General features: G+C 48.3%; 1 protein-coding gene across 1 annotated transcript; it reads left to right on the top strand.

Moving 5' to 3' along the window:
• Positions 1–600: 600 nt before the first annotated feature.
• Positions 601–17,485, top strand: Dio1 (iodothyronine deiodinase 1). Its single transcript, XM_052175818.1, has 4 exons — positions 601–955; positions 9,252–9,395; positions 14,663–14,862; positions 16,609–17,485. Exons 1-4 carry the CDS (start codon positions 601–603, stop codon positions 16,699–16,701), a joined length of 792 nt encoding a protein of 263 aa, XP_052031778.1. The 3' UTR covers positions 16,702–17,485.
• The last annotated feature ends 10,179 nt before the right edge of the window (positions 17,486–27,664 follow it).

Below are 27,664 nucleotides of genomic sequence, written 5' to 3'. Positions count from 1 at the left end.
CAAACAAAAAAAACCACTAGTCATTTGCAAGTGGCTATTTTTTCTTTCCCTTCCTTCCTTTTCTTCTCCTCCTCCTCTTCCTCCTCCTCCTCTTCTTCTAGACAGGGCCCAAAACATACACCAAGCTGATTTTAAACTCACAAAGATCCCCCTGCCTCAGCCTCCTGAATGCTGGGTAAAAAGTGTGCTGCTATAGCATCTGGGATTTTCTAACAGACTCCTTTGTTCTTTTTTTTTTTTTTTTTTTTAAGTGACTGGATAATAATTGTATAAAATAGTGGAGTTCATTATGTTCTACCAGGGTCCCTTTCAGTGTGATCTTTTCAAGTGTTTGTTTAAAAAGAAAATCAGAGGGAAACTAAGAAACTCTCAAAGGGTAACAAAGAATCCGGTAGGGTAATTATTAGAGAGGCCTCTGTGCCCTGGTTTGGAATTTTCCATCTGATTGACAGCAAGACAAACACCTGCTGTCCTGGCACGGTCCCCCTGTCAGGGTTGGCTGCAGTCCCCTGCACCTTTGTCCAACTCCACCCAGCGCTGTCTGGCTGGGGCCTCTCCTTCAGTGCATAGGCCTCAGAGCCAGTTCTGCCCCGAGCTGAGATGGGGCTGTCCTGGCAGCGGCCATGGCTGTGGCTGTGGCTGTGGCTGAAGCGGCTTGTGATCTTCCTGCAGGTGGCCTTGGAGGTGGCTGTAGGCAAGGTGCTAATGACACTGTTCCCAGACAGAGTCAAGCAGAGCATCCTAGCCATGGGCCAAAAGACCGGGATGGCCAGGAATCCCCGGTTCGCCCCTGACAACTGGGTCCCCACCTTCTTCAGTATCCAGTACTTCTGGTTCGTCCTGAAGGTCCGCTGGCAGAGACTGGAAGACAGAGCTGAGTTTGGGGGGCTGGCCCCCAACTGCACCGTGGTCCGCCTCTCAGGACAGAAGTGCAACATCTGGGATTTCATTCAAGGTGAGCTCAGGGGCTCAGTGCAGTGGGGATGGCTGGGGTGGAGGTGTGGGATGGGAAGCACCGAGCTTTCTGTCATCCCTCCTGCTGTTCCTGGGTGACTTCTCGTCCTCCTGCTCAGTGGTGCGACTCTCCCAGGTTTTCTCTCTCTTGGCTGGTGTCTTCCCAGGGTTCATATAACAAGCCATGTGCTCTGGCCTTCCAGCGCCTAGGTGTAAGCAATTCATCTGTAATTTGGTGAAATCTTCCTCAGCTTCCAGTCTGATATACAGTGCCACTTCTTACAGGAAGCCCGCCCTGACTTCCCCAGGTTACTCTTCATATGTGCCAACTAGCATCCTATATTTTGCTTTATTGACACAATTCGCAGATATGAGTGGGTACCTATGTTTCACCACCCTTACCAGTCTATAAATTCACAGGGGAGTGCCCCGTGTCTGATGTGGCACAGGACAGTAATTTATGAGTTATGAGATCTCTCAGTTCTCCATCCTCCTCTCCATCAGATATAATGGTCTGTTTGGGTTCTGGAAACCCTAACTGGTCCCCACCACTCCTCTCCCTGGCAAACCGTCTCTCTGCTCTCTTTCTTCCACTCGACAGCTGCCAGATCACCCTTTCCCAAGATCACCCAGCACAGCACCCTGCGGCATCTCCCTCCTGCGCTCAGGGGGAGCCCTGGGCTCGGGCTGGTGTTCACAATATTCCACAGTCATGCTTGGAATTTTCACCCCAACGTTATTCCCAGGATTCCTTCACGCTCTCTCTGCTAGACCTGTGTGGGGTTTGCTCATCCTGGGCCTGACTTCTGTGTGCCTTTCTGACACCGTTTAATGATTTGGAACACCCTTCTGGGTGGCCAGCCACCTTCCCCTGCGTACCGGGGTCCAGCTCTCAGGCCACATCCTCTGAGATGCCACTTCAGGTCTCTCTAATGAGGGAACCGCTGTCTCCCTGCTGGACCCAGGCTTCCCTGCCTGACTCTTCCCTCAAAGAACTGCCTCTTGCTACCCAGGTGCTGCCACCCCTGCTCCCCCCCAGCAGAGCTCCCCGGGAAAGAGCTGTTTGATTCAGTTAACCCCAGGGCGCCAAGACAGGGGGATAACCCAGTGCTTTCTGTGTTCTTTGGAATCCAAGCCCCCTCAGATAAGCTTCACAATGTAGAGTTTCCAGGGCAAACCAGTTTGGGAACCCCCATATCCTGTGTCAGCCTCCTGTGATTGCCACAAGACAAGTGGCACATGAAGCATCCAGAAAGGCTCTGTAAAATATGTCCCCACCTCCTCTCGGAAGGCCTTTGATCGTCACGCTGATTCCTAACACCACCCTTTGGGAAATGTTGACCTAGTGGGAGCCCCTCATTCTAGAGGGGAATGGAGAGGTCTGAGAGGCTAAGCTGACTGACTGAGTGTCAGGTCAGACTCAGAATCAGCCTTCTTCTATCCAGCTCACAGTGCACCCCGTGGACGATCAGGGGCTGTCCTCTGTGTGCCAGAACGTCAGCTAGACATCAGGAGCTCAGGCAAGATCCTTCTAGACGGAAGGGCTTTACAGTTCCATGGCAGAGATGAATAGAACAAGCTAATTCAATGGTCCTGTGACATGCAGGGGACAAGGAGGGCCTGACCTGCCTGCAGGACTTGGAAGGCTTCCTGGAGGAGGTGTATTTGGAACTAATGAATATGATTTTTGTAGACTGAGAAGGATAATGTTCAAAGTAATAGAAGAACAAGAGTCTCTCTCTCTCTCTCTCTCTCCTCTCATTAATGAATTTAAACTGTAACATGAAGAGGACCTTAATTTATTCAGCCAACAGTCAGCACACAGCACTGAGAATGAGAACAGTGAGGGCAGTGGTTTACACGATGTTTCCTGTGTGCCAGACACTCGTGGGCAGAACCGAGTGCTGGAGAGCGATCTGGGGAGCAGCGCCCTGGAAGCCGCCAGGGCCAGTGCACGGGACACACTATGTCTGTTAACTGTCCTCTCTCAGATAAAAAGAGTTCTGTTTTCTAGGTGTGGTGGCAAACACCTGTTGTCCCAGCACTAGGGAAGCAAAGGCAGGAGGATTGGAGTTCAGAGCCAACCTGGGGTATATGACGAGAGCTATCTCAAAAACTCCTGGCTTGGGAGTTTGCCAGCATACACAAGACTCTAGGTTTCATCCCAATCCAGAAATAAGAACAAAACAGTGCTCAGCAAATCAGGCATGGTGTCAGGTGTCTATAATCTTCGAACTCTAGAAGTAGAGGCAAGATCAGAAATACAAGCTCATTCTACTTAGCTGTAGGCCAGCCTGGGCTACATGAGACCCTGGTTAAAATAAAGAAAGTAGGATGTAGTGGACTGGAGAGAACGGCTTGGCAGTTGTGAACGGCTGCTGCTCTTCTAGAAAGCCTGAGTTTGGTTCCCAGCATCCATGTGGGGCAGCTCACAGCTGCCTGTAACTCCAGCTCCATGTCGTCCACTAACTCCACAGGATCTGCCGCCCTCTTCTGGTCTCTGCAGGCATGCATGCATACACACACACACACACACACACACACACACACTTTTCAGGAAAAGGTCCCTGATCCCTGCTGCTGTATCAGAAAGCAAATGATACTGGAGACAGATATAGCCCACCTAACCTTCATTTATAAAATGAAGTTATTTTCAGCACATTGAAATCACAGGCATGGGTGAACCAGTCACAAGTGTCACTGGTCTCTGCCCCAGCACACTTCACAGCTCAGAGGGAGAGATAAAATAGGAGGGGAGAAGGTTGTGGAGAACTCAGGCTCCCTGCCTGAGTGACTGGGGAGGCGGCAGGGAGGACACTGGGAGCCCAGCAGCCCTGAAGCTCTGGGGCATATGAGGACAGAGGGGGAGGGGCAGGGGCAGGTGAGTTCCCAGATGTGGAAACTGGGTGCAAGGGGAGGCTGCTGAAGTCATGAGGGACCAGAGCTGGAGGGGTTCTGTCTCCTACCCATAGGCACACACACACACCTCAATGTCAATTACAAAGTCATCCTATAGTTCTTCAGAAACTCCCAGGCCTTTGACATGCCAAAGGATGCTTTGGGTATAAACACAGAACTCATTTTAGAGCTAGCTACCCATTGGAAGTCCAGGAAGATTTCTTATGGATAATCTAGTGTGACCCCTGGACTGTTTCGGATGCAAAGGACTAGAGTGGTACCTGACCACTCAAAGTCCCATAGCGAGTTCTCAGTGGGGTAGAAGCAACCGCTTGTGTTTCGGGCCTGCTTTCTACTGTTGCACGGAACACCGGGCCTCAGATTCACACACAGTATGCACATACTCCTGAACATCACACGCATGCACCCAGGAAACTGTTGATCTGCTGTCTCTCCAAGTATACAGAGGAGATATCACCTAGTAATGATAAGAGGGGCTTCTCTACGGAGAGAGCCTGGGCCAGAGGCTCACACGCTGACAGGAGGAGGCGGGTGAGGGGATGGGAAGAAGCACGAGCCCAGGCCAATCGCACTCGGGAGCTATTTTCCTGTTTATACAACATTGCAGACCTAACCTCGAGTCCTTACCTGACACCCTCACGATATGGCCTGTGGCCTGTGGCCTGTGGACACTAGCAGTGTGCCAGCCGCAAGCACCCACACTTCCTCTTTCTGCTGCCAGGTAGACTTTGTCCTTACTGCTCATCGCCATGCTGACCACACTTGAGATCATTAGACAGATGTGCCTGTCCTTTTTTGCCCATTAAAAGCAAAATTCCAGACAGCTGACATTTAAAACTGGTCTTAACTCGAAATCGGTTTTCTTATCATCTGAAGAACCATTCTCTAGGGTCATTATAGTCCAGTGACCAGACACTTGTCAGCAACTGGCCTCAGAGCCTCCCCTACAAAGGCCCTGTCAGATGGGGAGGAATCATTATTCAATCAACCATCAGGGACAGAGAGGGCCCCCCCCCCACTCTGGGGCCTCCCAGGGCCTCCTAGAAAAACAGTTTGTGAACCAGATAAGGAAGGAGGGCTTCCTGTCTGCAGAGAAACCAGCCTGGCTTACCTTTACATGGAGGCTGAACATTTATTTATTTACTTATTTTTTTAAATGTACTTTGTGTGTGTGAGTGTACATGTGTGTAAGCAACAGTGCATGTGTGAGGATCAAGGGGTGACGCACAGGAGCAGGTTCCCTCCTCCTACCATGTGGGTTCTGAGAACAGAACTGAAGTTGTCAGGCGTGGCCGCAAAGCCTCCTTACCGCAGAGCCACCTGCTGGCGCCAAGTTATGACACTGTAACTACTTGTTCTTCTCTCTTTACCTGAGTACTAGAAAACTCAGAGTCAATACATAGCTGTGTTCTAATGAATGTGCGGATGCTGAGGACCCAGTTCACTATCTGGCCCAGCATGTGTGAGGCCTTGGGTTTTGACATCCTACATTGCCAAAAAGTAAAGTGAATTTCAAGGTGCTACGCACCTTGGAGCCTCTCTGTCCATTTCCTGTCCTGTTCTGTGCCTTTCAGAAGGCCGTGATCTCTTTCCTCGGTTAGTACTTGCTCTTTTTCCATGTATGCAAGCTGCTTCGAGTCCCGTGCATAGCAAGGAGGATGTGTAAGGGATGACATGAGACACCAGACAGCTGAGGCGCCTCGGCCACCGTCAGGCAGTGTGCTCTTTCTACAGCTCTGCCTCTCCCCGTGTGCATTAGCGGTGGCTCCCGCTTCTCCAGTGCCGTCCGGTACTGCTCCCCAACTCTCATCCCCACTCTGTCTTTTCTCCACACGGCAGCCAGTGTGCCACTCCAGTGCGAATCTGATTGCGACATGAAGTTAGGGATTTTTGAAAGCCTCAGACCCTACTCTGGCTTCCTTTAAAAAATAATTTTATTACATTTAAAATTTTGTTTTTATGTACATGTATGCATATATGTACATGTGTGTGGGTACGAGTTTTCCACAAGTGTGCCATGGTTCAGGCAAAATGGCTCAGTGGGTGTAAGTGTCTGTAGCCAAGTCTAACAACTTGAGTTTAATCCCCAAGGCCCACATGGTAGCAAGAAAGAATAGATGCTTGCAAGTTATTGTCTTCTGACCTCTACACAGGCATACCTACCCACATCCACACACCCATATACATCCACACACCTACACATACACACTCAAACACACACTCACACACATAATACACATACATAATACACATACATATATACCCACACATACACATGCACACATAAACACACACATGCAGACATATACACAGAGAAACACACACACACACACACACACACACACACACACGAGAAGTTGCTTGGGTTCCAGAGAACTAAAAGCATCTGGAGACTTGGATATAAGCTGCCTTTTAAGGACAGTTAGATCACATCTGGCAGTCACCGTGGTTGGGATGTGTACCGCCGGCCACCCCTGAGGTACCACTACCAGGCTGAGAATGAGCTCTATCTCAGTGACTCCAGAATAAAAGACATGAATGGGGAGTGCTGCCTGCCCCTGGCTGCCAGGGCAGGGACATGGCTGCTTCTCTGGTCTTCCAGAGAGCAAGGCTGGGCACACTGTCCTATCAGTCACACGCAGAATAGGAATTCCAAATGAGAAAGAGGATTAAGGAGCCAGGTGGGCAAGAATTATAGCTTACACCCGCCCCACCCCCGCTTTACAGCTCTGGTACTTTCTACCACAGCTAGAATAAAACCCAGCAGCTCTTTCTCCAGCCCATTGCAGTCTCTGCCAACTCCACCCTCGGTGCCAGGTTCCGGACAGTGGTCTTGCAGGTCCTTAAACAAACTGGGCTCTGTCCCTCCTTGAGGACTTTGAACACTGACTGGCTTTGCCTGACATGCCCTGCCTCCTTTCTCCAGCCCTTCACCTCTCAGGCTGGCGGCAGCTCCCCGGAGGCCCTCCCTGCTCCGCCCGTCTGCAGTGGCCATCCTTTCTGATCTTTTTCATAACACTCACCACAGTTCCACAATGCTTTGCTTGCTTGTTCATTGCCTATGGCCAGTCTCTCAGCTGGCCATAAAGGACACAAACCACAAAGGACACAGAGGCAGATTCCCGACTGGCTTCCTTCTCCACTGACTGCGGCCTGTGGTGGCAACGCTGGCATACTGTAAATTCAGAATAAATCTTTATAAACAGAATGTGCATTTGTTCAAAGCAGGGAACAGAGTATGAATCCTTAGGGGCAAGGAGGAGCTTGGGCGATGTGGCTGCTCAAACAGGTCATGTCACTGTGCAGGGCTAGCAAGCCTCTGATAGACTAGACGCGTGGCTAGGGCTCAACAGGTCTTCAATGTTAGTCACAGAAACCTCAGGCTACAACAGTGGTTCGTTCACCCAGGGCTTTCCTTATTCGTGGCTGAAGAAGGCTCCTGCCTAGAGCTGACTTTGTAGGCTTGAGACCAAGGGTTCCCATGGTCAGAAAGGCCTGTGCTTGGGGATTTAGTACTCTGCAGAAGTTCGCCTGAGATTCCTCCTGACGTCATCTTTTATAGAGGGTGGTATTGTGAGTCAGGGTCTCACTACATAACTGGCTTCAAACTCACAGCACTCACCTGTCTCAGCCTCCCCAGTTCTGGTGAGGTACTTGGGTTCTGGTACTACACACTTGTACCACTATGCCAAACCACGAATTCATCTTCAAATCTGCATTGAGTTGTTAAGCTTTATGGGACAATGAATGAGCTCTGGGGGCTTGGTCCTCAGGAGCCTCAGCTCACAGAAGTGCAGCCTTTTCTGAATGTCTGAGACACATTATTCTCCAGGACTTGGTCATCTATCTCTGGGTGTGCCTTCGTGCTCCTACGGGTGACTACTGTCACCTTCTGCCCCAGAAGGGGCAAAGAGCACTGAACAAGAAAGGCAAGATCTAGTGCGAGCATCCTCCAGTCTCAGGGCAGGGTGCTGTCCCCGTCATGAACTGGCATTGACACTGTGCAGTTCGGTAAGTGACTGGGAGGGACCCAGAGGGAGAGGCCTCTACCTCGTAAAGGTGCCTGGGACATCCAGGAATAGGAAAGGCAATGCCTGGTAGGAGGAAGGGCAGGCGGGCAGGAGGGGCAGCTGCTGGCTCAGCTTCTGTGCTCCTGGCACAGAGCAGGAGGTCTCTGGGGCTGCAATGACTACAGGGGCCTGTTGTCACCCTTCCAGCATCCTCAGGCTTAGGAGATTATGGCACTAAATAGAAGCTAACTAACACGCCTTCCGGGTGATGAGAGACCACAGAAGCATAAAGAATCTGCAGAGCAAACGTAGCAGCTCTCGCTTTGTTTTCAGTGATTTCTGTTTTGCAGTGGTTGTTCCCACCCCTGCTCCCTTTGGGATGAGCTCCTCACAATAGCGTACATTTACTGAGCATCTCCTGTGGGTCAGGCACCGTATTAAGCCCTTATCAGCATGAGCTTACTTAATTTTCATACTGATCCTGTAAAGTATAAATTCCTTTTAAGATCTATTTTCTATCTTGTGTGTGTGTGTGTGTGTGTGTGTGTGTGTGTATGTGTGTGTGCATCACCTGTGTGCCTGGTGCTTTCAGAGACTAGAAGAGAATGTCTGAGCCCTGGAACTGGAATTGTGGGTAGTTGTGAGCCACCTAACGTGGGTGCTGAGAATGGACTCTGCAAGATCAAGGTGCTCTAAAGTGCTGAGCCACAGTTCCAGCGCCTGCAGAGCCTGTGTTTTCATGTCCATTGAGGGAACAGAGGTCCTTCGAGTAGAAAGAGCACCGACCTCCAAGTCCAGCAGCCCATCTTCATTACAACTCCTCCGCTGACCTGCTGCGAGTGCGTGCTGAAGCAAGTCCCTAAAGTTACACTCCGGTGCTTTGTAAAAATGAGGGAGAATTGCCAGGCATGGGGCTGCACTCAGGAGGCAGATCTCTGAGTTCAAGGCCAGCCTGGTCTACATAGTGAGTTCCAGGCTAGCCAGGGCTATAACACATTCTCTCAAAAAAAGGTGGGGGGGGAGTAACTACCCACCCTGAATATTAGCAATCACATCTCATAGAGGATGGGTGTCTGCCCACCTCATAACTACAGTCTGCAGGGAAGAATTTTTTTTTTTTTATTTTGTTTACCATCTAGCATCTAGTGGTCACCAAGACAACCTAATAAAACCTCTGCTTTCAGAGAGGTAGAAGCCAGCCCTAACCCCCACTAGTCACGCCATCTAGACTGTCATGGTGTTTAGGACTCATCCCACGGGGGTGGGGGGGTGGGGGGGCAGAAGGAACAGAATCGAACACAGGAGGGAAGACAGTACACGTGAAAGGAGACATGCGAGTCACGGTTCCTGTGGTTCCCTCTGTTGCAGGCAGCAGGCCCCTGGTGTTGAACTTTGGCAGTTGTACCTGACCTTCATTTCTCCTCAAATTTGACCAGTTCAAGAGACTCATAGAGGACTTTGCCTCCACAGCCGATTTCCTCATCATTTACATTGAAGAAGCTCACGCCACAGGTACAGAGGCTCCGGCCTCCAGTCTTCCCGCTCTACCTTTCTCCCGTCGTCAGAGCCCACGTTATAGTTGGGACAGGGAGGAGGGAGGGAAGAAAGAAGGGAGGACCAGAGAATCCTAGAACTGGCTTTCCCTGCCTCTCCCTCCACAGTCTGCTTTCAACAAGAGCACACAGAGCAGAAGTCTGAAGAGGGGCATAGTTACATGAGGACTTGGGGAAGGGCAACTGGTTTGAGCACATTGTAATAAAGATGGGCTGTTGAAACTTGGTGTGGCACCAGTGAAAATGGCCACCCTGTAGCTATTTTTCAGGTGATATCCTAAGATCAAAAGGACAGGGCAATGGCTTTTCTGGATCATAGCTTGTTAAACTTTGGTGACCCCCACACTCCTGGGGACACTGCTGAAGGAGACACCTTCACAGATCTGAGCTGCATTCTAGGTAATGCTACTACCCCTGGTCTGGGGACCACACTGCTGCAGAACAGCGCTTTCTTACATGATAAATAGGAGTTCCTTCCCAGCCCTAACAATGACATTACCACTGCTTCCATAAGACACCTTATTCCTATGCTAAGGAAGTTGAAACAGTGAGACAGGTTTTCCTTACACTGGATGGACAGACCTTCTTTCTAGAAACATCCACATTTTGCTCCTTGAACTCTGTAGGATAATCAGGCATATCCCCATTTCTCTGGCACTTATAGGGACTGAACCCTCAAATTTAGCCTTAATCTCAAATTCATATTTTGAAGAAGGCTTCCTTGGTGGAGGGGAACCAGTATTCCTCTGCCTCTCCACATGGTGGGGAGGCGTTCTGAGGACTTGTCTCCCAGGACTCTGTAGGGCCATGTCCCAGTCAGGGCTCTGTTGACACTGGGTGAATGAGCACCCAGGCTGCTCAATCTTTGCTGATTTGCCCTCGAGTGGGGAGCACAGAGATCTCTCTGACCGCTTCCACCCCATTTGGCCACATAGTGTGCATCTTAGTGTGCTCTGTATCCTCGCGTGCTACTGAAGTCCCTGAAAACAGGGCCACCTCGATTGCTTGTTGAAAACGTATATTCCCAGGCCCCAACCTAAGCCTACTGTATTTTTATTTCTCTGTGCTCAAACGCCTGAGAATTTTCAACTTAATACTGTGTACATTTAATAGGCAGCTTCCATTCTCATTCACATTTGGGGGGAATTTTTAAATATCATGGGGTAACAAGTGTGTGGATATGAGCACACTCTCCTGTGTGGTTTTATGTATATTTAAACTTTTCCATAAAATATATTTTCAAAGAATGGCTTATGCATCAGACAGTGGTGGTATATGCCTTTAATTTCAACACTTGTTAGGCACAGTAGGTAGATCTCTGAGTTCAAGGCCAGCTTGCCCTACAGAGTGAGTTCCAATACAACCAGGGCTACAAAGAGAAACCCTGTCTTGAAAAAACAAAACAAAAAACAAAGAAAGGGAAAAGGACAGTTTAGGCAGCAGGAGCTCCAGCACATGGCAGTGCATTTCTTTGTGAGAAGCAGCCCTGGGCAGTCCACTGAGATCCAGTCTCCATAGCTGAGAAGAGACAGGGCTATGACAGTCTCAGAGACGACAGCTTGAGCTCAGCCAAAGCTGGCTAGGTTCTGGGGTGGCACTTCTCAAACTTCCATAAGGTCACCTGGAGATCCTGTTCAGATGCTGGAGGGCTGGTGTGTGGCCCGGGAAGCTGGGCAGCTGGCCTAGGGGCCACGCTTTGAGGAACTGAGTCCTGGAGGATCCAGCTTTCATTTCCAGAAGAACAAGTTGCTAACTGTAGCAGGCTGGGGTCACCCTAGCACTGACTCCTGGTTCTGATGCCAGATGCATTTGTCCAGAAGTCAGACCCAGTGTACTGGCTGGTATTGTGTGTCAACTTGACACAGGCTGGAGTTATCACGGAGAAAGGAGTTTCAGTTGGGGAAGTGCCTCCATGAGATCCAACTGTGGGGCATTTTCTCAATTAGTGATCAAGTGATGAGGGCCCCTTGTGGGTGGTGCCATCCCTGGGCTGTATTCTTGGGTTCTATAAGAGAGCAGGCTGAGCAAGCTAGGGGAAGCAAGCCAGTAAGAAACATCCCTCCATGGCCTCTGCATCAGCTCCTTCTTCCTGACCTGCTTGAGTTCTAGTCCTGACTTCCTTTAGTGATGAACAGCAATGCAGAAGTGTAAACTGAATAAACCCTTTCCTCCCCAACTTGCTTCTTGATGTTGTGCAGGAATAGAAACCCTGAATAAGACAAATTGGTACCAGCATAGTGGGGTATTCCTGTGACAACCTGACCATGTTTTGGGGAGGACTGTGGAAGGACTTTGGAACTTTGGGCTAGATGATCCATTCTGTGTTAAGAGCTCTGTGGAATGTTCTGTAGGAGCTTGGAAGATAATGTTGAGCACATTGCAGAAGATGGAGGCCTGGCTTGTGAAATTTCAGAGGGAAGATTAAAGACTATTACAGTGGCCATGTTTTGATTGTGAAGATTCTGTGGTTTTGGTTAGCTGGGGCTGAAGAATCAGCTGTGAGTAACAAGATACCAGAACCACTAAAGCAAACCTTTGTGTTACTGGGACTATTGATGCTGGTTAGCTGGAGCTAAGAAATTAGCGGTGATTAGGAAGAGACCAGCATCACTGAGATGAAATCTTCTGGGAAGTGTTTTCTGAGAGCACAGAGGCTGTGTTCCAGAGATAGCCACAGTTGTATTTTGTGCTGTGGCTGGACTTGGTACCGTGTAAGAGTCACCCAGTCACTGGTTTTGAAGGCATGAAGGGGTCATGAAGAGCAGCTGAGGCTCTTGGCACAGTGAGAGGCCACAGAAGGCCACTGGTGAAGGTGCAGCCTCAGTTGCAATTGATGGCCCAGGACTTGAAGGGGTCATGCATAGGAGCAGAGGCTTGTCACCATGAAGAGAGCCTATGAGAGGCTATTGGTGAAGCCTAATTACAGTGGAAGATAGCAGCATTTTGGAGATGCCCGTTCCATGCCATGACCACCAAGAACAGTAGCAGCAGTGGAGTACAGGCAGCTAGAGCCTAGAAGACAAGCTGTGTGCTACAAAGGGCAGAGCTGGAGAAGTGACCCAAGCCCTTGGAGGAGCCTGAAAGATCGTGAGTTGGATCCCAGACATTGAACCATTTGAGTTTGAGATTTGCTTTTGGTTGTGACTATGCCCTGATATGTTTCCCTCTTGAAGAAAGTATTTTAGTGGAGCCCACAGTTAAGAGACTTTGAATTTTTAAAAGACTTTGAATTTTAAAGGTATTGGACATTTTAAAGTGATTGAACTTTTAATATGCAAAGACTGTGGGACTTTTAAAGTAATTTAGATCTTGGGGATGAATAAGAAAGTAAGGTTTGAGGCTTAATAGTGATGTGTTTGTGTATCAAGTTGACAAGGGGTCGATTGTTCTGGCTGGTTTTGTGTGTCAACTTAACACAGGCTGGAGTTATCACAGGGAAAGGAGTTTCAGTGGGGGAAGTGCCTCCATGAGATCCAACTGTGGGGCATTTTCTCAATTAGTGATCAAGGGGGAGGGCCCTTTGTGGGTGGTACCATCTCTGGGCTGCATTCTTGGGTTCTATAAGAGAGCTGGCTGAACAAACCAGGGGAAGCAAGCCAGTAAGAAACATCCCTCCATGGCCTCTGCATCAGCTCCTGCTTCCTGACCTGCTTGAGTTCCAGTACTGACTTCCTTTAGTGATGAACTGCAATGTGGAAGTGTAAGCTGAATAAACCCTTTCCTCCCCAACTTGCTTCTTGGTCATGATGTTGTGTAGGAATAGAAACCCTGACTAAGACACCCAACAAGTCACCCTTTCTACAGAGTCACTCAGACCTGCCCTCCCACCTGAGCCACTGAGGAAAAGCTTCCTGTAATTGTCACCTCTGCGTCTTGCTCCCCCGCCACAGACAGTTCTTCCTCCCCATCTCCTGCCCTGAGGTGCTTGTTCTATCAGTCAGAGAGAACTAGACGTGAACTTCAGAGAGAAAATGTACAGAGCTAGTGTCCGCCAATCCTACGGATGCTGGGGTCTGTAGCCAAAGTAAGCCAGGCTTAGCTGTGCTTATCCAGGTAAAATGCAGTGGGATGGATGGTCACCGGGTTTTAGACCCGGGTATAGGTCCTGCTCCATCATGAGCTGGCCATGTGACCTCAGTCAACTTCCAGACTTGTTCTCTACTCAAACACAGAAGGGCAGCAGCTGCCTTGCAGAATCACTCAGCTGTATTCGACAAGCTCTTGTTCTGTGCACAAACCCATGCTGGACCCAGGAGAGAGAAACAAGAGCCTTTCCTGTAAGAGCTCACCTTTAAAATGGAAAGGCTTTAGGAGCCTGGGATCTAGCTTGAGGGTGATAGGAGTCCATCAAAAGATCTAGGCAGGGGCATGACAAGTGCAGTTCTGCATTTTGGGAAGAACACTGTGGTAAGAAACAGGAGAGGGGAGTTGTTGAAATTCCAGAACAGTAGGTTTTGGTTTTGGTTTGTTTTGTTTCTGAGATGGGTTTTTCCAGTATGTTCCTGGCTGTTCTGGAAAGCTGTATACCATGCCAGCCTCTGTAGACCCTCCTGCCTCTGCCTCTGCCTCTGCCTCCTGAATGCTGGGATTAAGGCATGCAACACTATTGCCCAGCCAGAATAGTGGTTCTTAAATTGTCCAGTACCTAAAAGTCATGGAGAAGGGTGTGAAAACACACACTTAAGAACAGTCCCTGGAGGGCCTAGGGCAAGGCTGGAAACCCACAGGGGTGGGGGTGAGGATGGGGGTCATGGGGAGTGGGGAGGGGGTGGAGGAAGGGGGGAGACGGGACCGAACCAGGACTAGACACCAGACTAGCTCACACTGAGATAATTGCTGCTCTGACCTTTGCTTCTAAATTCAGTTGAGCCACCACCAACCTCGGCATGCTGGGAGCTGGCTCCACTCCCGCTGCCACCCCAGACAGGCTGCTTCTTCCTCTAACAAAGCCCCGCAGTGGTTCAAAGGTACGTGAAAGATCAAGAGCCACTTTGTCCATCTATCTCTCATTGAAGGCCCGAGGCCTGCCAGTCAGCCGCACAGGTAGCAGTGCTTTGGTTCGGGTAACTCTGTGTGGCCTTGCACTTCATCTCTGAAAGGAGACTTGGCCGATTTCTCCCACAGGACACTGCTTTTGTGAGGTTTTCTGTTAAATGTAGGGCGGGCTTAGCCTCCGGGAACTGTATGTCACATCTGTGCGGCTGCAGTCTAATCTTCTTCTTGCAGATGGCTGGGCTTTTAAGAACAACGTGGACATCAGACAGCACCGGAGCCTCCAGGACCGCCTGCAGGCGGCACACCTGCTGCTGGCCAGGCGCCCCCAGTGCCCTGTGGTGGTGGACACAATGCAGAACCAGAGCAGCCAGCTCTACGCAGCTCTGCCAGAGAGGCTCTATGTGGTACAGGAGGGCAGGATCTGCTACAAGGTGATGACCTAGGCTTAGGGGTCTGGGGAAGGGCAAGGGGATTGGTGGGGGGGGGGGGGGCGGAGGAGGATTCCATCCCAGGGAGAGCGCTACTCCATTACTTCTTGCACTTGTAAGGGGGGGGGGGGGGAGTCCTCTCACCTCAAAGCCTTCCTGCCTTCTCTTTTGCAAATTGAGATTGGTCTTTGCGACCAATGTGACACTTGTGACAAATGCAAATTTGAGATTGGTAAAGCGGTGCCCATGAACATGCTAGCATTTGACTAGAGGTGCAATCTCCTGTCTTCTTCAGCACCCAGTGTCTGGCTTACTCTTTATCTCTTGGTGTTGTTTAGTTTTTATTTATCTGTCTATCTATCTATCTATCTATATTTATTTATTTATTTGAGACAGGGTCTCTACATAGCTCTAGCTGTCCTTTAACTCACCAGGCTGGCCTTGAACTCACAATGACCTACCTGCCTCTGCCTTCCGAATGCTGGGATTAAAGCACATACCATCATACCTAGCCTTTAGTTTTGATGTTTAAAATTACATTTGAATTTGTCTTGGGTGTAGCATGGCACTGTGGTGGGAGGGTCCGAGGGTAGTTTGTGTGGGGTCAGTTTCTCCTTTCACCAGATGAGTCTTGAGGAGGAAACTAAGGTTGTTGGGCGTCCCATCAGGCACATTCACCCACAGAGCTGTCTCACTAGCCCTTGGCTGAGTAGAAAATGGTTCCATTTTATACATGATTTTCAGAGAAGGAATGGCTTGCTCAAGGTCACCAGGCAAGCAGTAGAGGAAGGCTCTGGACCTATCACTGCTGAGGTGACCTGCTGACGAGAAGCTGGAAATGAAACAGGAGAATGCCTTGGAAACAGACTCAGCCTGGTTTCAAAGCTACTTGACACAGACATCATTACTGGAATGCTAAGACGGCAAACAGGCAGGTCTCAGGGGCTCCGTGGCCAGGTAGTCTAGCCTAATTGGTAAGCTCCAGACCAGTGAGAGACCATATCTCAAAAAGCAAACATGGAGCTGGAAAAGCAGTTAAGAGGCTGCATTTCCCAGGATCCAATTTCAGTTCCCAACGGGAAGCTCACAAGCATCTGTGACTCCACCTCCACAGGAAGCCACGCCTTCTTGTGGAGTCCATGAATGCACACACACACAGACACACACAATACACACACAGAGGAAGGGGACAGGCTAACAGTGTCGCAAGTGCTATAAGAATCCAGAGCAGGGGCTGGAGAGATGGCTCAGTGGTTAAGAACACTGACTGTTCTGGAGGTCCTGAGTTCAAATCCCAGCAACCACATGGTGGCTCACAAGCATCTGTAATGGGATCTGATGCCCTCTTCTGGTGTGTTTGAAGACAGCAACAGTGTACTCACATATATAAAATAAATAAATCTTTAAAAAAAAAAAAAACAACAACTCCAGAGCAGGGGTCAGCGACACCTTTCTATTAATGAGCTAGGTAGTAAATATTTTTACTTCATGAGCCAAATCTCTGAATCCCCAGCAATCCACATCTGGTATTAAGACACAAAGATGTTGAGGACAAAGTGTGGGCTGTCAGAACAGGCAGGCTGCTCAGGGATGGAGCCACTCTCTACAATTTCTCTGAGTAGCCTGATCCACCTCAAGGCTGTAACTGTCCTGTGTTGACAACTCCCACATAGATATCATTAGCCACTCCCTAGACATGACAGGCATTGGAGAGTGAGACCTCTGATGCCTGCCTCACCTCTCTTGCAGGGCAAACCTGGCCCTTGGAACTACAATCCTGAGGAGGTCCGAACTGTTCTGGAAAAGCTTTGCCCTCCGCCTGGACACGCGCCTCAGCTCTAGGGCACCATCAGGAAGGCTCCCCAAGATTGGTACTCCTCCACACCAGTACAGATGTCTTTTGTCTTTGACCTGTGTTCCCAGATGAATTATTAGCTCAGATTTTTCTGATCTAAGCAAATAACTACTCTGGAGGCAATGCAGCTCACGCCACAAACTGCTACAACCAGAAATAAAGCAATACTGAGCTGTTAGCAGAAGTGAGTTACAGCTCTGCACTGCTTCCACAGTGGAGACCAATCCAGTGTATACACCTTCTGTAGCAGGGCACTCATGCTTGGCTGACAGACTTCTGAAGTGTGGTGACGTGTGATGGTGACGTCAAGAGTTCAATCCTTTTGTCCAATTTTGCCACTTGTAGAACTAATTGTTTAAAATGCTGAACTGGGTTGTTCAGTACCAGGCCAGAGGGCAGGCGTATTTCTACCTGTAGCAACCAAAGACATCAGGAACACTTCTCTGGTCGAAAGATTGAAATTCATTGATATTGTTGGTGATAGGTGTTTCCATGGCAACATATAATCTACTTCTACTCCCTCTACCATCTTGGAATAGATTGCACAGAAAGCTGGCTCTCTGGTACTGACACAAACGCTTTCTAACTTTAACTAAACCCAATCACAGGCTCCAGCAAAAGCTGCCGTTTAGGCCCTGTGGTGACTCTGTCCTCCTGGCTCGCAGCCTCTTACTGGTCTTTCTTATTAGATGGCATTGGACTGATGAGTAGCCATGGGTTCATCTGTCATGTCTGCTTCTTCTTATATTTGTGTATGATGGTCACAGTGTAAAGTTCACACAGCTGTGACTTGATTTTTCAAAATGTCCGAAGATGCAACAAGCTAACGATTAAAATCTGTCAGGCTATTTTTGAGTGGCTCCAGCGTGATCCTTCCCTCTTCTTTTCTGACTTGTGTAGGCCTGCTCTGTCGTCTGTACTAATAGCCCATGTGTGATGTAACCAGCTAAGGCATCGTTTGCTGGAGGGACCCCGTTTCTGGAGGGAGAGCACCCACATGTGGTGCACGCCAAACGTATTGTCCTGTGAAGTGTTGTGGAAGGGATGTAGCTGTTCACATCACAACCAAGTACCTTTAAAGGTGATGAGCAAATGGACGTGGGAAATATTTTGCCAGCATATAAACAGTTCCTCCTTGACTCTGCCTTAGGGGCGACACCCAATACTTTAGCACTGCATTTATGTATTGATTTAGCTGAGTCAGGATCTGGTTATATAGTCCAGAATGGCTGTGAATTTACAATCCTGACTCAGTGGCTAGGACTCAAGGTATAACTTTATCAAACTATTTTACTCTTGTAAGTACTTGGTTTATTTCATTTTATTTAGACAGTGACTCATGTAGCTCAGGCTGGCCTCAAATTCTAGGGTAGTCACAGCTATTCTCAAATTCCTGATCCTTCTGCCTCTACTTCCAAATACTGGGGTTAAAGGCACGCGCCACTGCACTTGACTGCTTTAACCTTTAAAAAACAATCAGGTCAAGCATGCCGCTCCACATCTTAAATCCCAGCACTCAGGACGCAGAGGCATTTGCATCTCTGCGAGTTCAAGACCAGCCTGGTCTACACAAGGAGTTACAGGCCATCCAGGGCTACACGGTGAGATTATATTTCAAAAGCGGGAAGGACCCTGGAGAAGTGGCTCAGCAGTTGAGAACACTCATTATTCTGGCAGAAGGCTGAGTCTTGCTTCTGGCACCCATGTCAGATGGTCACAAACACCTGTAACCCAGCTCTAAGGGATCTGACAACCTCTTCCCGTCTATGATGATACTCTGAAACACAAGACAGAATGCACACAGACACACACACTCAAAAAATCCTAAATAATAGCAATAAAGACTAGAGATGGCTCAGTGGTTAGGAGCACTTGCTATCACAGAGGATCTGAGTTCAGCTTCTAACACCCCCATGGAGACTCACTAAGTATATAACTCACTAAGTATAGGTGATTGTGATGCCTCTTCTGGCCTTCTTGGGTACCAGGCACACATGGTGCCCTTATAGTCATGCAAATACTCATACCAGCCTCAAACTCTAGAGTAGCTGTGGCTATCCTCAATGTCCTGATCCTCCTGTCTACCAAGTACTGGGATTACAGACATGTCTGCTATAAAAATAAATATGCTGGTGTAGTCCACACCATGGGGGAGGGTGAAGCAGGAAGTTCCTCACTGAAGCCAGCCTGGGCTACATAGTAAGACTCTGTCTCAGACATACAAATAAACAAACTACATGTTAGTTATTAATCATCTACTTAGCATAGGCACCTTCAGCTGTATTCTCACATAATTTCTTTCTCCCCCTGCCAAAGGATACCATTTATCCCCATTTGTAGATGAGGGAGTCAGGGCTCAGGGTAGTGTGAGTTCTCTGAGCTAATAAACCACGCACTGAGATTTGTAGAGGACAGAGTCCTGGATCTGTTCCAACTGATCCTGTGACATTGGTTAGGCTGCCTCAATATCCTGAAGGATAAAACAGGACCTGAGTAGTGTCTCCCCAAAAGATTCATGAGTGTCACCTCAGAGCTATGACTGGACCAGAGAAAGCATCACAGAGTGCAAGTGCTGCTACAGTCCCACTGTCCCACATCTGCCTCCTCGGGTCCTCCTTTTTTTTCAGAGCCAGAGTGTGTGAACGGACAATATGGCCACTGAATAAAGATTCTCTGCACTGCTCTATAACTTAATAACCCGGGCATGGGTCTGTGTGGTGATCCTGAGAGTGGACAGTTTCAAGAATGGCCAGACTGATGAAGAAAAGGGGCACTGCCTTTCTTCCCTTCCGCTGCACTGGGTAAGGTGCAGCCTCTGGACCACTTCCCACACTCCCTCAGTCTTTGTCTGTGAAGCATAGCAAACACCCGGCTGTCAACAAATGCTAGTGGCTGAGACCAAATTCTTACAATTAAATAGACCTCCATGCCGGGCGGTGGTGGCCCATGTCTTTAATCCCAGCACTTGGGAGGCAGAGGCAGGCAGATTTCTGAGTTCTAGGCCAGCATGATGTGTAGAATGAGTTCCAGGACAGCCAGGGCTATACAGAGAAACCCTATCTCGAAAAACCATGTATATATACACAGAGAACTGATTCTTTTCTGGGTGTAGAACAATGCAGGATGGGCAAGATATATATGAAGAGACACCATGACCACAGAACTCTTATAAAGGCAACATTTAACTGGGGCTGGCTCACAGTTTCAGAGGTTCAGTCCCTTATAGTCATGGCAGCTAAAGGTGCTGGAGGGGTAGCTGAGTTCTACAGCTGAATTGGCAGGCAGCAGGAAGAAAAAGACACTGGGCCTGGCTTGAGCATTTGAAACCCCAAACCCCACCCCTAGTGACACACTTCCTCCAACAAGGCCGACAGGTGAGATATTCAATCATAAGGACAAGCCACAGGCACAAAACTATTTTTCCACAGAGACATGAATAACAGCTGAAGTAAACTCACTCCTATCTGCTATACCTGGTAGGTGCCTGAAAACACATCCCAAGAACAACTTGGTGTTTTTGAAGGAACTGAGGTCACAAGATTCTTGTCTTGTTTTCTCGGCATTTTCTCACAAGCACTCAGAGTTCTCCACGGCTCCATTCTTAGACTGTGCTCTGACGCGTTACTATGTATACACTTCTTCCCCTTTGTTAGTTCTGTTTGTTTAATGGGATCTAGTCCAGACCTCCTGCATGCTACACAAGTGCTCTCTCTCACTGGGCTACACCCACTGTCCTACACCCACTGTCCTACAGCTGCATTTAAAGGGGGGGGGGGGCTCCCATATCATAGTTTCCTTATTCATGAGGGCGGTGCCCTGCGTAGTGCTTGGTTATATGTGAGGACTCTGAGCCCGCACCACATTCTGACAGGACAGTGGCAATTAAAATAGTATATTCAGCCCAGAAATGGTAGCACATTCTTATAATCCCAACACCAAGGGGGCCAAGATGGGAAGATTTCAAGTCAAGACCAGCCTGGGCTGTATATAGTGTCTTTTAGGATAGCCTGGGCTAATGACACATGAACAGAGATTCTTTCCCCTTTCCATGTATGTGCATATTTTATCAGATATCATTAGCTGCTTAACTGAGAAAAGGCTCCAGGATTAGAATCCCTAACAGTTTAGTTCACTGAAGCTACCAGTAGCTTGCCAAAGAGGCCACATGGACCCTCTGCCCTGAAGCCTCACACGTTCACAAAACCCAGCTGTCGCCTTTCAGCTGAAAGCATGAGGGGTGAGCTAAGGCATCTCATGTCCCCATGTCTACCTGAGATTTATGGACGGACACTGTTAGATGATCTTCTGGCAGCTAAGTTATAGAGGAGGCAACTCAGGTCAACCTAACTTATTTCTCCTGGCACTTAAATAATTTATTCCGCCAGGAAAGCCATAGATCCTTTTATACTTGAAGGCCAGCAACTCTACCAACGCCTACTCCAGTGTGGATTGTCCTATAGCAAATATTCCTGGAATGCAGGAGTAGCAGGAGTGGCAGGAGTCTGCAGGTGCCTACCTACAGTCCCAGCTACCTTATCAGAGGGTCACCTGAGTCTGGGAATTCTGTAATTTCTCTTGCAAAACATGTTCTGTATCTCCTTTACTATCCCAGGACTTTACTTGTTTTGCTGTTTCCAGTCACCCGCCCCCATAGCAGAGGTTCTCACATTTGCACATTCATTAAAAACTACCTAGAGGGTTCAATAAAATCCAGACAATTGCGTCTTGCTTGCAGAATTTGGGGTCCAGTAGGCATGGAGGTGACATGAGGACCCTGCCTCTCCAACAAGTTCCCAGAGACGAGGCCAACCCTGATATTCCAGGACTGCCCTGGCAGAAGCGCCACCTCTGTGGATGTCACTCGTGCTCTGCCCAGAGGCCGGAGTGACTCATGTGGCAACTGCTGTGAGCACTGACTGCTGAGGGCTCACAGGCACCCCTGTTCCTGAAAACTGCCCTCAACTGACAGGAGCCATCTTACCAGAACACCTAAGGGACTTGTCCTCCAGCTGAGAATGGGCGGGAAGTGTGCAAATGCTGGTCCCTTGTTGTAGGTGAGCAGCATACTCTGCACCTCTCAGACTCTGAGGTTTGCTGTGACACTGGGACAAAGGGAGACTTTGGGTGCAGCCATCTTGAGTTGGCCTTTGTCTCTGCTGCTCCTTACTTCCCTAGAGGCTTCTTCTGAGGAGCACAACCGATAAATCACCCTGACAAGAATCCGTCAGCTGGGCACCATGAGATGCAAGCTTGTAATCCCAATACTCAGGAAGCAGGAGAATCAAGAATTTGAGGCCATCCTCGGTTACACAAAATCCTGTCTCAAAACAAACAACTCCCACCCCCAACAAAAACCAACTTTCCTTGAAGAATCTACTCCAAGCTAGACAGCCAGGCTTAGCAGCAAACCCCTCCACCCACTGAGTCACTCCCGTGCTTGCTGGTGTGCCACTCATACCCGGAAGTCTCTTTGATGCGTCTTTCCTGGTTTCCGTTTTGGTTCCCTAGTCCTACCCTTCTGTGTTATCCAAGCCAACTTGTGTGCGGTCATTCTCCATCTTCCGCAAGCCACTGGCAGCACTCACGGGATTGCAGGCTAAGCCTTTTATAACTGGGGCGTTAAGTCTCTAGCCCACGGAGGTTACACATCAGCTCTTAGCTTCCTCCTTCACCAAAGCCCTAGTTCTGTAGTTCTTAGTAACAGGTATGCGTTCCAGTTTGAGGTCAACAATTATAACTATTTCCTTGATGACATTCTTTTTTTTTTTTCTTTTTTCTTTTTTTGTTATCAAAAGCAGGTTTTGAGAAAGAAGGTACTGTGTGCACAAATGTGTCCTTGAGCATCTATCTCTCCAGCCCCCTATCGTATGTTTTAATAAGATGCAGCTTTCCTATCTTACAAACAGCAAGGCTGAAAACCTTTATCTTTGTGTATTCTATTCAGTCCTTATCTATTTTACTCAAACGCATCTTTACAATGGAGAATGTTAAAGGCTGCCCGTAGATTTAAGACTCTGATGCACACCTCCATAGCTCTAGCTTTTGGAAGGCTCACTATCCGGCTCAAGTTACAAAGGACTGTGGGGTCCTCGCTTGGAAGAGGAAGCCCTCTGGCTTCGGGTTTCTACTGCTGTGATAAGCACCATGACCAAGACAAATTGGGAAGGAAAGGGTTCGTTTCCCTTTACAGTTTATAAGTCCATCAGTGAGGGAAGCTAAGGCAGGAGTACAGGGTAGGAACCTGGGGGCAGGAGCCCGAGCAGAGACCATGGAGGATTGATACTTAACGGCTTGCTTACTCTGCTCGCCTACGGTGCCTAAGACATCAGACCATGGATGGCACCAACCACAGTGAGATGGCCCTCCCAACATCAATTGCCAAAGCGATAAAATGCACCAGCAGTCTGGTGGTTGTTTTCTCAATTGAGGTTTTCTTTAGCTGGTGTCAAGTTGACATCAACTAGCTAGTGTACCAACAAAGGGACTTTCCTAAGACAGGATCCACATCTTCACTGCTTTAGAAAAAGTGTATATAAATAAGGGATGGACAAAACGGCTTCCATTTCTGTAATAATTCTTTACTGGGACTTAAAAAGAACATTAGCATATTCTCTCTCCCTCTTCTCTTTCCTGCTCAGTGAAGGGTGCACTCTACAGCTCAGGCTAGCCTGGTACGTAGCAATCTTTGTGCCTCTGCCTCCAGAGCCCTCGGATTACAGCAGTAAACCACCTGCCTGGTGCACCTATTGCTTTACATGACTATTAAATGGTTGTTTAGTTTTATGCCTAATCTGTGATAGACAATAGCTCACAAATTAATCAAAAAAATGAATATATTGGCTGTCTGAGTAGAAGCCACCTCTGTCCCCTGGCCCAGTACTCCAGTCTCCTGGATTCCCTCAGCTCAGCTTGGAGAAAATAAAGTTTGTATACAGAGGCTCATTAGCTGGAGAGGGGCCTGAGGGCAAGGAAATTCAAAAGAAATCCTGGGGAGCAGTCCTGGCACAGTAGAAAAGGTTTCCAAAACTTGGGTGGTTGATCTGATGCCTTCTCATCTCACAGTTAGCTGGTCAGTTCTACTTTTTGGTCCAGAGGCAATCCAGTCTGCATGCTGCTTTCTCTTTGTCAACACCAGGGCCATGAGCTATACCAGGAGCACCAGGAAGATCTATTCCTATATAGCGCCTACATTCCACTCTTTGCCTACTACAAAGAGAGGGGAGTCCCTTCCTTGACTCCCACATATTTCCCTTCTTCAGGGCCTGCCCTTAGTGTTTGAGGTTGTCTCCCTGGCCCCTTAGCAAGAGGCTCATGGGAGATCCAGGCTTCCTGTGCTTTCCTTCCTCTTGTGTGGTCCCCATTCCTGCTGCACTTATTTCTTTGTGCCAACCTCTGTCACATCCAATGACTGCTTTAGTTTCTATACCTTTCCTGACTGCCCAAGAGGTTCAGACCCCTACAGTCCTTCACTCTTACTATCTTCTTCTGCTGGGGTAGTCGGAAGAAAGTGAAATTGTGGGGAAAGGTAGGTGACCACCAAGTTGGATTCTTTTTTAAAAATTGTATATATTTTTGGCTAACTATATTAAAAAAAACAACTTGGGCCTGGGATTGGAGCTCAGTTGGTAGTGTCTGGCTTTGATACCCAGAATTCCGTAAACCAGGCATGATGGCTCATTCCTAAAAGCCCAGCACTCCGGAGGTAAGGAAAGGAAGAAGGATAGTCGAGTTTCAGGTTATTCTTGACAGTTCAAGGCTAGCCTGAGACCACAAATAAAACAGCTGCACAAGGATTTCAATATAAAGACAGACAAGCAAACCAAGAGCCCTGTTCAGTCCAAGAGCATTTACTAAGGATCTGTATACCTAAAGCTACGAGAAAGACAGCTGAAGAAAGAGGACTCTGGACAGAGAGAACAACAGAACCTCACCTACATACAGCAAGTGGGGGGTAGGGGCAGAACCAAGGAACCTTAGGAATGGCGTTCAGCAGAGAGAAGGAAGGCAGCAGTGTCAATGTGTAAAGTCAAACGGAAATGGAATGAGGTGCCTCCCAGGCCAGTGCCACCTCCGGCCAGTGCCACCTCCGGCCAGTGCCACCTCCGGCCAGTGAGCATGACTGCTTTAAGGGCCAGGGAGACAAGCCAGAACAAGCAGTTTTCAAATTGCACATGGTGTCTGTCTCTGTTAGTTGTTTGCTTTTGCTTCTGGGAATGCAACCCAGGGCATAGAGCTGCTAGGTACACACTCTGCCACTGAGCCCCACCCCCAGCCACTGAGCCCCACCCCCAGCCACCTTCCAGTCCTATATGAAGCAGTATTAGAAGGACACCAGTGACCCCTGTTCTCTGAATGTGCAGAAGCTGCTTAAAGAGAATTCACGAGGCGTGTGCCAGAGATGGATCAGATAAACTCCAGAGACCCCTTCCAGACATCTGTGAGCCTTAACAGAGTTTCTTGCGCAAAGAATTATTGACATTTCAGTCTAGGAACTTGGCAAAAAGAAAATCCTTAACATTTCATGCTATTGAACATGAAAGCAATGGCTCTAGGTCACATTCTCAAGAACAGTGCCGGCCGGCTCCATGTTACAGGACAACACCAGAGCTGTGCAAGCACGAAGACTGCTGGCTCCTTGCTCCTCCCACCTCTCTACTCATTCCTCCCCAGATGGGATTTATGAGCGAGTATTCGCCATCCCATCTTCGATGACAACCCGCTCCTCCTCACATTCCTTTCTGACTTCCTTTGTCCCCCTCCCACCCCACCCCCAGACTTTACTTTCCAGGAGTAAATTGGTGCCACAGATTGTTGTAAGCAATTTATCATGAATCCTACATGATAAAACCCTGGGCTGAGCTGGGTGTGGTGGCGCACGCTTGTAACTCCAGCACTTGGGAGGCAGAGGCAGGTGGATTTCTGAATTCGAGGCCAGCTTGGTCTACAGCACGAGTTCTAGGACAGCCAGGGCTACACAGAGAAACCCTGTCTCGGAAAACAAACAAACAAACAAACAAAAACCTGGGCTGAGGGCTGGTGAGCTGGCTCAGTGGTTAAGAGCACTGATTGCTCTTCAGAAGGTCCTGAGTTCAAATCCCAACAACCACATGGTGGCTCACAACCATCAGTACAGCGACAGTGTACTCATATACATAAAATAAATAAATAAATCTTAAAAAAAACAAACTCACCAACCCCTGGGCTGAGTCTGGAGCTCAGCAAAAGAGTAACTCTGCCTAACAGTATAAAGCCTGGTCAGCAGTCCTCATTCCCGCAAACAAATAAACAGTCAGGTGGTATTCATTCCAGCTTGGGTTTGATGCCTTCTGGAATCTCATCCGAGAGCTCTCTGAAGAATATACAAAACGGAAGCGCAACACGGTTTCCGAGGTGTCCTATGGGAACTTGCCCTACTCTCACTTTCCTTCAAAAAAATGTATGTCCAATCTGCGAAAAACAAATCAATAAATAGAATTTTCTGGGGTATTATTTTTACTCTTTCATCCTGAACAATCTTTTTTTTTTCTTTTCTTTCTTTCTTTCTTTTTTTTTTGTTGGGGGGGGGGGTTGGACTTGGTTTTTCGAGACAGGGTTTCTCTGTATAGCCCTGCCTGTCCTGGAACTCACTCCGTAGATCAGACTGGCCTGGAACTCAGAAATCTGCCTGCCTCCACCTCCCAGAGTGCTGGGATTACAGGCGTGCACCACCACCGCCCGGCTCTGAACAATCTTAAGAATACATAAAAGAAGGCTGGCATATTGAACTCCCATGTATCGACTGCCCATATTCAATATCATGGACACATTTGCTTTGCTTAACCTGAAAAAAATTATTAACAATCTCTAATTGGACTGAAGTGTAGCTCAATGGTAAAGCATTTGCCTGGCATGCTCAAGCTACAACATAACGAGTATACTTGCTTACGTGATTAAAATGAAGTCCTAGCTGGGCAATGATGGCACATGCACGCCTTTAATCCCAGCGCTTGGGAGGCAGAGGCAGGCGGATTTCTGAGTTCGAGGCCAGCCTGGTCTACAGAGTGAGTTCCAGGACAGCCAGGGCTACACAGAGAAACCCTGTCTCAAGAAAAAAACAAAACAAAAACAAACAAACAAAAAAGAAACACAAAAAATAAATAAATAAAATCCTAGAATCCTAGCTATTACTTTATCTTTACCCTTGTATAGTTCCATGTATATCATGGAAAATCCTGGGCAGTTTTTCTTTTTAATTTACTTTTTTGTTGTTTTTTGAGACAGGCTCTCTCTACATAGCTGTGACTGTTCTGGAACTCACTCTGTAGACCAGGCTGGCCTCAAACTCACAGAACCACCTGCCTCTGCCTCCAGAGTTCTGGGATTAAAGGCATGTACCACCATTCCTGGTTCAACAGGTTTTTTAAAAACAAAACAAAACCCAAAAACCATAAGCTACAACCAGTATATCTAGAAAGAAGAAAATACCCGGCCCATAAGCAAATGTCTTAAATTATCTTTAAAATATATTTTCTCAGTTGGTTTGTTCAAGTTGCCTCCAGATAAGATCCACGCATGGCATGTGGCTGGAGAAGCTCTATGTCTCTGAAACTAAAGTAGAGACCCTTCCTTAACATTTCCACAACACTGACTGTCAGGTCACCTGTGTGTGGCTTGGGACCTGCAAGCTCAGACTGTAAGGGGAAGCAGCTCCAGAAGCTCCCAAGCACAGCACAGTGAGGCCTTTCCGTTCCCATGAGGACAACTCAGATGAAGACGCTCTGTAAGCCATCGGCCTCACTTCCAAACCGAGACTGGATTTGCTACAGACCTCTGTTGGCCATTTGAGCGGCAGAGCTCTGAAGGGTCACTCCAAGGCAATTTAATGCTGAGCCTTTAAGTATATTACTCTTCATCTCATTGGCCAGAACTGATCACATGACCCGGAAGAGCACCGGAGCACCAGCAGTGAAG

Source organism: Apodemus sylvaticus, chromosome 3, assembly GCF_947179515.1.
Source record: "Apodemus sylvaticus chromosome 3, mApoSyl1.1, whole genome shotgun sequence".
Taxonomy (NCBI): Eukaryota; Metazoa; Chordata; class Mammalia; order Rodentia; family Muridae; genus Apodemus; species Apodemus sylvaticus.
Note: the sequence above shows the minus strand (reverse complement) of the source record. Positions and strands in the feature narration are given on the sequence as shown.